General features: G+C 55.7%; 1 protein-coding gene across 2 annotated transcripts in view; it reads left to right on the forward strand.

Annotated features, from left to right (window-relative positions):
• SLC6A17 (solute carrier family 6 member 17) overlaps positions 1-8313 on the forward strand; it is a 49681-nt gene extending 41368 nt beyond the window's left edge. For both annotated transcript variants that reach the window (XM_057729163.1, XM_057729232.1), the window contains 6 exons: positions 917-1158; positions 1458-1650; positions 3674-3866; positions 4438-4597; positions 6224-6386; positions 6886-8313. In XM_057729163.1, coding sequence (XP_057585146.1) covers positions 917-1158; positions 1458-1650; positions 3674-3866; positions 4438-4597; positions 6224-6386; positions 6886-7254 — 1320 coding nt within the window. In that variant the 3' untranslated portion in view covers positions 7255-8313. The remainder of the gene's footprint in view (positions 1-916; positions 1159-1457; positions 1651-3673; positions 3867-4437; positions 4598-6223; positions 6387-6885) is intronic.
• Positions 8314-12270: the final 3957 nt, after the last annotated feature.

The raw sequence follows: 12270 nt of genomic DNA on the forward strand, positions 1-12270 counted from the left end.
TCTTGTACTGTTGTGCAGGCTGTGTACTGCATGACTCCAGGAGGCACCATTCACACTATAGTCTAAGTGAATGGCACTCCCTAGAGTTCACCCTACACATCATTCCTGATGGCCTTGAAGATGTTCCTTGCTATGATAGCTCCATGGTAAGTAATGATAGCAGTTAAAATTAAGGGAGAACTTACTACGTAAGCATGTAGCATTTATTTTATCTTACCCGGCCTCAGAACAATCATCTAAAGTGGATACTCTTTTCTTTTTAATTGAAGTATAGTTGATGTACAATATTATATACTTACAGAGGTACAGTATGATGATTCACAATTTTCAAAGGTTATGCTCCATTTATAGTTATTATAAAATATCGGCTCTATTCCCTGTGATGTACAATATATCCTTGTAGCTTCTTTTATACATCATAGTTTGTACCTCTTAATCCCCTACCCCATGTTGCCCCTCTCCCTTCCCTCTCCCCACTGGTAACCTCTACCTTGTTCTCTATATCGGTGAGTCTGTTTCTTTTTTGTTATATTCACTACTTTGTTGTATTTTTTAGATTCCTGATACTCTTGCTATCTGTGTTTTACCCGTAGACCTGAGGTTCGGGGGATTAGGGGCATTGCCGAGGTCACACAGCCGCAACTCTTTACTGTGCTGCCTCTGGACTTTGTGAGGCTGAGGAAAGGGGGTGTGGTGGGAATTTCATTGCACATGAATAAAGCCATTATCTTTTTTTTTTTTTCTTGGTTGCACCATGTGGCTTGCAGGATCTTAGTTCCCCAACCAGGGTTCAAACCTGGGCCACGGCAGTGAAAGCACGGAGTCCTAACCACTGGACCACCATGGAATTCCCTAAAGCCATTATTTACGTGTCTCTTTTCTTCCCCCTGCCATGGTCCCCCCTCCCCAACCGTAGCTGGACAAGATGCTGGACCCCCAGGTGTGGCGGGAGGCAGCCACACAGGTCTTCTTCGCCCTGGGGCTGGGCTTCGGGGGTGTCATTGCCTTCTCCAGCTACAACAAGCAGGACAACAACTGCCACTTTGACGCCGCCCTGGTGTCCTTCATCAACTTCTTTACCTCGGTGCTGGCCACGCTCGTGGTGTTCGCTGTGCTGGGCTTCAAGGCCAACATCATGAACGAGAAGTGTGTGGTCGAGTAGGTGGCACCTCTCTTCCTGTCCTTTCTTCTCCCTGTCCAACTTCCCCTGGGAGAGGCCCCCTCCACCTGGGCTGGGGGATGGAGATCAGAGGAGCTCTCTGTCCCCAGCCCTGGACCACAAGGACAGCTTTAGAGATGTCTCTGCCGATGGCCAGTGGCATCCTGCCTGGGTATCTAGGAGGTCCCCCCAGGATGGTACCCAGTCTTGCCTTTTCACCTGCACTTTTTTTAACTTCTTTTCGGACTCTTTTTTTTTTTTAAAACCTTTAGACTTTACCCTTCCCTTTGTGTTACAGGAATGCTGAGAAGATCCTAGGGTATCTTAACTCCGACGTCCTGAGCCGAGCCCTCATCCCTCCCCATGTCAACTTCTCCCACCTGACCACCAAGGACTATGCAGAGATGTACAAGGTCATCAAGACGGTGAAGGAGGACCATTTCTCAGCCCTGGGCCTCGATCCCTGCCTTCTGGAGGATGAACTGGACAAGGTATGGGGCAGGCTGTCCTTCCAGGACAGGCAGAAAGGCAGATGTGGGAGTACAGGACCCAGAGACAGGCGATGGGTGGCTGGAGCTTGGGTGCAGAAAGCCTCCAAGGACTCATCCTTTTACTTGATAAGCGAGGACCTACGATATGCCCAGAGAGGGACAGAGGGAAGATATCGGCCAAAACCCCGGCCCTGAGGTAGGCTGAGTCTCTCTGAGAAGACGAGGCAGACACACAAGTCCCAGAAATCACAGGGAATGGGGATGGCTTTCACGTTTCTTGAATGGGTTTCCTGCGTACCTGTCCCTGCCACGTGTAATGCATTTGGAACAGGGCCTTGGGCCCAGCACGCAGAAAATCAGCGTTTAGATTAGCGTCTGCCCTTTGCTGTCTCTCCCCCCGGGCCCTCACGACAGCGCTGCGAGCTGAGTGTTAATATCGTCTCCTTTTTTACAGGTGAGCAGCCTGTAAGTTGGGAGCCTGCTTGAGGTCTCACAGCTGAGACGTAGGGGAGCCAGGGTCCAAATCTGGATGCCTCTGCCCCTCGCGCAGCTGGAGATGCTTCGCCCCTGGGGGGGCAGGGCGATGCTTCGCCTCTTTCACGTGCAGGCCCAAGTGTGGATGCCTTGCTTCCATCCCCATCTGCACAGCTAGAACCTTTTCTTCTTTTTTCTTTTTTAAATGAAAAAATCAATTCATCATTAGAAAGAGTAGACAAGCGACGATAGCATTCCTCACAGAAACGTTCGAAGTGACTATTCTGTTAGAAGGGGCAACAGGAGAGAGACACAGCCAGGGGGTCCTGTGATCCAGCTGGTGCCAGGGTTCCCATGGGGCTGAGCCAGCTCCTGTCAGGCAGCCTCAGTCAGTCACCCTGTCCTTCTCCGTGGAGCCAGGGAAGGTGACGCTTGCCCTGCGCTTGTTGGGAAGTCAGCTGCCTTCTGCTGGCACCAGCCTCATGCTGAGGGGCTGTGTCCCCTGTGAGCTCTTCCCACGTGGTCAAGAGTGAAAGGGCCCTGTCTGGGCACCCCTGCCCTGGTTTCTTCCCCAGGTAACTGGCAGCATAAAGGACTGCCCCCTTCCTTGAGACGCTGCCCCATTCTCGCAGGCTTGGTCCTCTGAATAAAAGTAGGATGGTAACAGGTTTTTTTTTTTTTTTAATTTATTTGGCTGTGCCAGGTCTTAGTTGCAGCACACGGGATCTTTAGTTGCAACATGCATGCGGGATCTAGTTCCCTAACCAAGGATCGAACCCGGGCCCCCTGCCCTGGGAGCATGAAGTCTTAACTGCTGGACCACCAGGGACGTCCCGATAGCAGTTTTTTCTATATAATACAATCTTGATAACATCCAAATGACGAGAACTACACTCTCACAGTTGGGGGAGGTGTTCCTTCACAGACCCCGGACCCTACAGGACAGGACAGAAGTGATGTCAGCGGACAGTATGTGGTTGGTTCCAGTGAGCAAGGGCCTGAGGGTTAAAGCAGTGGTTCTCTACCGTGGCTGCCCATCAGAGACCCCTGGGGGCTTATAGAACCCTGATACCCAGCTTTACCCCCAGGCCATGCAAACCGTTTGTCTCTGGGGAGAGACCCGGGCATCGGTGTTTTTTAAAGGCTCCACTGTGAGTCTGTTGGGCAGCCGAGGCTAAGACCACGACCGTAAGGTGTGGAGTTCAGAGCTGGGGGCGGCCGCACTGCTTAGCGGAGGAGAGTCTTGAGCTGGGTGTGCTTCTAAAAGTGAGCATCTTCATCTGAGTCACCTGGGGTCCTTGGACAACTCGTGGATTCCAGGCCCCACAGGTGAAGTCCTGAATTAGTGTTTTACTCCCTCGGGGGTATTCTGATGCCCACTCAAGTCTGAGACCCACTGGCCAAAACCAAGAGGATCTGGGGGGGGCAGGGATTCCTGTGAAAGAGGGAACAGCTATTCCTAAAGCTCTGAGGGCAGAGGTAAGGAAGCAGGGGGCTCCCAGGTGGGCGTGGACTCTCACTGAGCCCCGCCCTCTGCTCCGCGCTTCAGTCCGTGCAGGGCACAGGCCTGGCCTTCATTGCCTTCACCGAGGCCATGACGCACTTCCCTGCCTCCCCGTTCTGGTCCGTCATGTTCTTCCTGATGCTCATCAACCTGGGCCTGGGCAGTATGATCGGGACCATGGCGGGCATCACCACGCCCATCATCGACACCTTCAAGGTGCCCAAGGAGGTGTTCACAGGTAACTCCTCCTGGCAGCTCCCACTGGCCTTGTGGGCTGCCCAGGGGGACGGCAATCAGGTTGTGGCTCTGACTTTGGAAAGACTGGGTTCCCACTGGGTTATTCATGACTCCACACTTAGAAAGCTCCACGCCCCCACACCCAACCCGGGACGCAGCTGGAGCCTGGCTACGCCACCCAGAGAAGAGCACCTAGGAGCCGGAGGGAGAAGGCTGTTTGGGAATCTGTGCCAAACCTGGGCTGGCAGAGAGGCCTCTTCCTCGGTTCATTTGCCCCTCTTCCCAAGGGCCTGCTGAGGTGTCTTGGCAGGGGTGGCCTCCCTCCGTGCTGGCCCTGCACCCTGTTCCATCCCTGTCACTCCCAGCCCCGGGGTGCTCCCTGCCCAGTAGAGTGGGAGCCCAGAACCTCAGCATCCGGACCCCCTCCCCACGTCCATGTAGGGCTGGGCCTACTGGAGGGTGAGCTGCTGGGGGGAGGGTGGGATGGGAGGGAGCTGGGCGCCCCCAAGACCCCGCCGGGCCCCACCCAGCCTGCACCTTTGCCCCCACACCGGCCTCCCGGCTCTCTGTAGTGGGCTGCTGTGTCTTTGCATTCTTCGTGGGGCTGTTGTTCGTCCAGCGCTCCGGAAACTACTTTGTCACCATGTTTGATGACTACTCAGCCACCCTGCCGCTCACTCTCATCGTCATCCTTGAGAACGTCGCTGTGGCCTGGATCTATGGAACCAAGAAGTAAGGGGGATGTGGGGGAGAGGCGGGGACAGGAGGAGGGGTCTGTCCCATCACGACTCCCTGGAGAGTGTCGTGTTCCCAGGTCTGCTCGTGAGTGGGGCAGGAGATCACAGAGGCAGAATGTCAGCCAGTAAATGCCCTTACAGATCACTTAGGGAGACTGAGTCTCAGAAAGAGAACATGACTGTCCAAGGCCACTGGGCTGGTAAGAGACAGAGCCAGGTTGAGGACACAGGTCTCCTGGGTTCAGGTCCTGGCATCATCCTAAATGGGCTTAAATTAACATAGGCTCTTTCCTCGGTACCAACTCTTCAGAATTCTGTCAAGCTCATTAAGCACTTGGCAGGTGCACAAGAGGCCCCTGCCTACCTGCCAAGGGTGGGCTACAAAGGGGTGTGAGACAAGGTGTGGTTTGGGCCCCAAGTCTGGTGTTGGGTGGGGTAAGAGAATTCAGTCATATGAAAGGATCGGGTCTCCTGGCCCGAGCCTCAGGCAAACCTATGCACACTGTCAGCCCAAGCATTCCTCATTTCAGGACAAATCTGTGTCCCCAGGAAGTCCTTTCACTCACACAGCGAGGCCAGGGGCTCCTCTAGCCCACTCAGCACAATCCTCCCTGATGTCTGGACCTGGTCTTAGAATCAGGCTCTCTCATGGGCCCTGCCTGCTATAGCCATGTAATTCCTAGGAGAGTGCAGGAGGGGATGGGGTGATAAGACGGGGAGCAGCCCTGTGAGCCAGGGTTGGAACATGCTGCTGAAAAGGCTCTCACTCTTCTGCACTCTGGTGAAGCCCCATACCCCTTCTCAGACTATTACTTTTTAATGCATAAGGTAAAATATATAAGATTATATAGGAAACCAGTTATATTGAAAATTAGCAAAATAATGTTTAAAATTTATGATATAGTAATATGTGTACTTTGTTTTGACTGCATTGTTACAAGATCTAGCTGTGGGTCTAATAACAATGGTAATTTCAAAGTAGTGGTGAGCATAAATGACGTTCGTAGGTATCTCAATTGTAATCTGATAGGAAAATATCTGTGATTGAATCAATTGCTTCCAGTGTCATGGATACTGTTAATACTACTCTCATGGCTTGCACTTATAATAGAGTGAAATGCAAGATTTCAGTTCGGTGTTACTGAGGTAAAGATGATTTTTTTAATACCATTCACATACACAGTCTGCCAGCCTCCCGGAATCCCACCCACGTGCCCAGTGGTTAGAAATCCCTGTCAGGGCAGCCTTCTGCCTTTGGACACTAGGAATGTGCGCTTCCACCTCTCTGCCAGCAGGGGGAGTCTACAGCCAGGCCAGCGTGAGTGGGGCTGGGTGCCCAGCAAAGCCCTCTGGAGCCTGTCCACCTTTCCAGGGTGTGTCCTGTGGGGTCTATCATACCCCTGGGTGAGGTGTGACGTGACATAGTCAGGGGAAGTTAGGTGAGGACAGCAGAGCCTTTTCAGAGGCCACCGGGGCCACAGAATAATGTATTGAATGTGAAGAATATAAGAGCCTGAGAGGGAGGGACTGGTCTGTGAAGGCTTCCTGGAGGAGGAGGCTGGGGGCATTGTGCAGGTGCAGTGGGGGTGCCAACTTGTGGACCGTCTGCTGCGCCTGGCAGGTTCATGCAGGAGCTGACGGAGATGCTGGGCTTCCGGCCCTACCGCTTCTATTACTACATGTGGAAGTTCGTGTCTCCACTGTGCATGGCGGTGCTCACCACGGCCAGCATTATCCAGCTGGGGGTCACACCCCCAGGCTACAGTGCCTGGATCAAGGAGGAGGTGAGACGTGGGGGCCCGAGACCCCAGGGACGTGGGCATCGTCCCAGGCCTTGAATGCAACAGCTGATAGAGATAAGCCCTTACAGGGCAACTTCTCGGTGCCAGACCCTGCCAGGGGCTTTGCACACCTGATCTGTAACCTTTGCAACAACCCAAAGAGAGAGGTGGTGTTATCGCTATCACACAAATGGGGACACTGAGGATCAGAAAGGTGAACGTACTTGTCCAGTATTTCTCACCCAGGTTTTCTCTCCACGTGGAGTCTGTGGAGTGGAACCACCCCAACTTTTTATAGGTGCAGAAACTGAGGCCCAGGGAGGCCCAGGCCCTTAGCCAGGGTGACCCGCTAATCCAAGGAGCAGCCCCTGATGACCGCATCTCTGCCAGTGCCTGGCCAGGATGGGTGGGATGGGAGAGGGCCGGAGGAGGCGGTCCTGGAGTCTGAGCAGGTGAGGCTGCTGCAGGGCTGGCAGCAGCCCTCCTCTATGTCCGTCCGTAGGCTGCCGAGCGCTACCTGTATTTCCCTACCTGGGCCATGGCTCTCCTGATCACGCTCATCGCCGTGGCCGTCCTGCCCATCCCTGTGGTGTTCGTCCTGCGGCACTTCCACCTGCTCTCTGACGGCTCCAACACCCTCTCCGTGTCCTACAAGAAGGGCCGCATGATGAAGGACATCTCCAACCTGGAGGAGAATGACGAGACCCGCTTCATCCTCAGCAAGGTGCCCAGCGAGGCGCCCTCTCCCATGCCTACCCACCGCTCCTACCTGGGACCAGGCAGCACGTCACCCCTGGAGACCAGCGGCAACCCCAACGGACGCTATGGGAGCGGCTACCTCCTGGCCAGCACCCCTGAGTCGGAGCTGTGACCACGGCCCTGCCCTGCCTGCCTCGCTCCCCACACCCAACCAGCCCGCGTGTCCTGGCCTGGCCTCTCCTTCCAGGCCAGGCCCTCCACACCCAAGGGGAGGGGGTCAGCCCTGCCTCATCCCTCACCCCAATCCCAGTCGATTTCTGCTCCCTAGATCTGAGCGGGGACTTGGAGAAGCTCTGTCCCCCAACCTAGGCCCCCAACGCAGCTAACCTTCTGAGGTCCTCTTACCAGACTACAGCTGAGTACCTGGGACCACCTAGAAGTCCTGATTCCCAGAACAAGGGAGACTCCAAGTGGCCCCTCTAGGCGTCACTCTACCCTCCCTCTCTCCCTGGCACCTGGCACCTGCAGTTCTTAGGTCTCAGGATCCCTTAGGTCTGTGCTGCCAGGTAGTGGTGGAGGTGAGAGGCGCAGGGATGGGTTGGGTGGGGTGTCCCTTCCCAGAGGTGCCCAATTTAAGGTTGAGGGTGGGACAGATGTACCAGAACTCAGGGCTCAGACTTTGGGATGCAGTCTGCAGAATCCCCAAGTTCTGTTTGATGAGGCAGTTGGTGACCTCTGGTTTGAGCACAAGCCTTGGCAGCAGGGGTGGTGGGATGAGGGGGCTCAAGGTGGACCCTCCAATGTTCTTGGCCCTGCCTGGGGTGGGTGGGGTGTGCTCCCGCATCCTGCCTGGAGGGCGATGACTGGTCCCGAACCCTTCCCACCTCTGTTAGGGCTTAGCCTGGCCTCTCCCCCACCCCTACCCTGGAGCCCAGGGTGGTGGCCTCTGCCTCTGTCCTGGAGAGAGGAGGGGTTCCCAGAGCACACCCGATGGGGTTCACAGCACAGTTCGGGTGGTTTGGAGCACAGTTCTGAAGCACACGCCCTCCCCTCTCGCCCGGGGCCAGACTTTCTTGCTAGCCGCAACTTCTCCCCTGGAACAGGGTCCCTGGAATTCAGGGGCTCACACCCGGGGAAAGAGATAACTTCACGGCCCCTTTGGGCCACCGCCACTCTCCTTGTACAAGCACAGCCACCTGGTGTGCATGTCATGTGTGGACACCTCGGAAACTTTTCCCAAGCTGCCCGGCCCGTGGCGGGGGTGGGGGGGGGGCCACAGGCGTTGTTACAGACACTGGAAGCTGCCCAGGGCAAGGGCCAGGCCTCTGTCCTGCGGCTCAGCCATGCAGCACCCCACCCGTGCTTTACCTGTGCCTCCCCCGGAAGAGGGCTGCCCTCAGAGTGTAGGCTAAGAGGATTAGAACCCGGTTGGAGGTCAAAAGTCTGCAGAGTGATGAATGGAATGATGAAAGGATGCAAGGATGGATGAATGGAAGGCAGAAAGGGAGGAGGGGGGGAGGGAGGGAGGGAGGAAGGAAGGGGGACTGGCTGGGACAGCAAGCCTCCCTCTGTGAGAGCTGTGGTGGGTGCGTGGCCTGGCTCCCTTCAAAGAGGGTCCTGGGTCACTCTTGTGCCTCTCACTACTCTCAGCCCTGGGAGGGACACACGAGGCCCAGGGTTCCCTCCTCCAGCCCTTAGTCCCTTGGTTTCCCCCACCAGCCTTGGGGTCCACGCGCCACCTCCCTCCCCCATTCCTCTTCCACACGTGCTCCCATCTCCAGCCCTCTCCGCCCCGCCCATCCTTCCTGCGCGTGTGAGGGGAGGGGGAGACCCACATCTCCACAAAGACATGAGTTTTGGGGCACAACATCCCGCCTTAGTCCCCCTCACCTGACAACACCTCCTCCCTGGCCCTGTGCCTGATCCCAAGCAGAAATAGCAACAGGAAAAGCAAGGCCCCAGGAGAGACACTACTATATATACTCTGCTATATATTCTATTTCTATTGTATATTCAATCTGTACATGTGGGTGTAAATGCTGTTAAATGACAAACCCAATATTATACTGTGGCTGGTGGACTATTTTCATCCTCAGTGCTGTATAGATCTATTTTCATTGTATATTTGATATATTTTTAATTTTGTAGCGTGTGGCTGGACCAGGCCCCATCGCACCAGCCTGCGACAGGGCGGCTGAGCTGGGGCCGTCTGCCTGGTCCTCGTGGGCTGGGTAGTGCTCGTGGCCGGCTGCTGTAGGCTGGGCCCCGTCCCGCTGTGTCTCTGCCATTAGATGTAGGGCCCGGAGCTTGGTGTGTGTGCGCGTGTGCGTGTGCGTGTGCGTGTGTGTGTGCTCACGTATGCGGGTGTGGGTGTGCACAGGGTGCTGACTTGTGATTCCCAGTGTTCACCACGTTCTTGAAGCCCACGCTGCCCTCCTGCCGCCTCCTCCCCCCCTCAGCTCTGCCAGGCGAGGCCTCAGGCAGGGTGCCGTGGGAAACCCCTGTTGTGGGACAGGCACATGCCTCTCGCGGGTGACGCAGCGCCTTCACATCACAGGGCGTGCCAGAAACAGGGAAGGAGGGGGCTTAGGGGAGTGAGAGACGTCCCCACATTTATTCTCCAGCTAACCTCTTGCTGTGCCCACTGGAGTCACAAGCTCTTCCTCTCCAGGGAAAGTGCTGGGTTCCTTAAGATGGTGAGACCCCAAGAGGGCATCATCCCACAGCGCCTCTGTCCTGCGTGTGTCCTTGAGACATCCCGGCAGTGTTCCGAGGGAGCAGCTGCCCCTCCCCTGTGTTTCTGACACAGACACCCCTGCTCACTCCTCAGGGGCGCTGGGAGGGGGTGGGGCAAGTGGGGTCAAGAACAGGTCGGGCATCTGATGAGGAAAGATCTGGCCGCGGGTTCCCTGGAGGAGCAGGAGGTGGCCAGAGAGGGCCAGGCCCCCACGTTCCTGCACAGAGTCCCCGCCCCACGGACTGGTGCTGTCCATGCAGCGCCCACAGGGGGCAGAGCAGACGCCAAGGCAGGGCCGGGCAGGGCGGGCGCGTGCCTGAAAGAGTCTCTGGTCCTGCTTCTGCCCACCCCCCCCCCCAGCCCCAGTCACCAGCTTCTTGTTCAGGGAGCCCTCTGCGCTGAGGTGGCGTGAAGCCTGAGGCCCAGGTGAGGTAGACGGGTGGGCACACAGGTTGATGCCAGCTGGGTTAGCTTTTGCCCTCGAGGACTAAGTCTGCGGGGACTGCTGCTTTCTTAGTGCCAGGGGGAGCCCTCTCGAGTCAGCCTATAGAGCATGAGGCTGGGGTCAGAAACTGCGTGGCCCCAGGCCTGAGCAGGCCTGCAGTGATACGAGCAGAGGGCTTCCCTCTGCCCTTCTTCACAGCCACATCTTGGGACACACCCGACTCCCTGAGCGCCCACCAGGCCCCGGAACTGGGGATCTGCTGCCCCTTCACTGGCGCCTAGTGACTAGGGATGGGGGAGGAGGGCCCAGCGTCCCTTCTCATTCCAAGCACTGCTTTGTACAGACCCAAACACACACGGCCCGTGTCACTTTAGGTTCTGGCGCAAGTTCAGAACAATTCCAGTCCACGTGCCCCATGCTGGTCAGAGCCCTGGGGCAGGACCACTCGGCCCAGGGGAGGAGACGAGGCATGGTCACTCCCGGAGCCCCTCCTCCCTTTTACCCCTCCCACGGTGTACAATAAAGTGTCTGTTCTTACCAGACTCCTCTTGCCTTTCTGACCTGCTCTGGGATCAGGGAGAGGGGATGTGGGAGGCCACGGATCCCGAGAGCAGCTTTGGGGTGAAAGCCTGGATGGGAGGGCTCGGCGAGGATTGCTGGGGGGGGTTGGGGGCGGCCTGGCTGCCTGGGAGGAGTTTGAGGAGGATGAGGAGGGGCGTGTGTTTATTTTTCTAGGAATGGTCCGGGATAGTTAACAGTGCACACACGGGTACCAGGCCTCACGGATTCCAAGCACTTCACACGTCTAACCTCATGAGATCACAGAGCAGCAGCTCTGTGAGGGAGGTACATTGTCCACGTTTTTCCAGGTGCTGCAGATGAGGTTCTGTCTGATGGGAGGATGGTGTTTGGTGTGCATTGTACGGGGCCTGGCCGGGGAAGTTCCTGCCCTGCCTTACTGCCAGGAAGCGAGCCATCTAGACTGTCAGTTCTGCAAGGGGGGAGGTAAGAAGGGCTGGGGGTGGGAGGGCGCCAGTGTCCAGAGGCCTGAGAGTGAGGTGGGGGATGACCGGGGACTTGAGGGTTCGCCGGGAGCAGGCCACGTAAATTCTGAGGGAAAGGGTTAGAGGCCAGTTTCTTCAAGGTAGCTATCTCTTTTGCAAACTTCAGCAGAAGATAAAGAATGAATACGAGATGGTACAATGCCTACTTTCACAAATTTCAATCTCGAGTATTTCCTGAGCACCTATGAATGCTCGGCTCTGAAGAATAAAATGAGCTGAGGGTAGGGGAAGCACTGATTCTTTGCTTACCCTCAAGGAGCACAGACACTGGAAGAGACAATAAGTCCGGCTCCTGGGGGAGGCCTCACCCCACGGCACTCCACTCCAGGCTAGAATGATGCTGCCTGATACCTGACACAGTCAAAGTCCCCCAAGGAACCTTCCATTTCCTTCTCCTGCCACAGAGAAGAAAGTTGTTCCAGGAACAACCACAAGATGGCAGGAAAACCTTCCTCTCCAGGTCTTGGTCTGCTTACCCAACTCTCCGACTCCATCACTTATTCCTTTGTGGGCTAATTTTTTCTTGAACAAACATTTATTAAGTATCCGCCATGAACAGGCTCTGTGCCAGCTATGGACACACAAAGATAAATAAATCAGCGCCCACTGTCCTGATTTTGGGGGAACGAACCCCTCCTCTCCTACCTGCCATCTCCAAATCTCTCCATATATCTCTCAAACAGGGGAATGTCTTGGTGCTAAAAATATCACTCCTTGAAAATTAATTCAATTATTTGTTTAAACATAATGTTTTGGGTTGAAATGCCAACCCTCCTGCCAGGAGAGACACCTAGATCCACTAAAAAGCAGTAGCACAAATGCCTGGGTTTGAGGGAGTTATGGAGTCAGACTTCCCAAGTTCAAGTGCAAATGCCAGCTGGGCCTCCTGCTCCCTGAAAGACCTAGGGAACGTTATTTAATCCCTCTGAACTTAAATTTCCT

The sequence above is a fragment of the Hippopotamus amphibius genome, chromosome 1 (genome assembly GCF_030028045.1).
Source record: "Hippopotamus amphibius kiboko isolate mHipAmp2 chromosome 1, mHipAmp2.hap2, whole genome shotgun sequence".
NCBI classification, from domain to species: Eukaryota; Metazoa; Chordata; class Mammalia; order Artiodactyla; family Hippopotamidae; genus Hippopotamus; species Hippopotamus amphibius.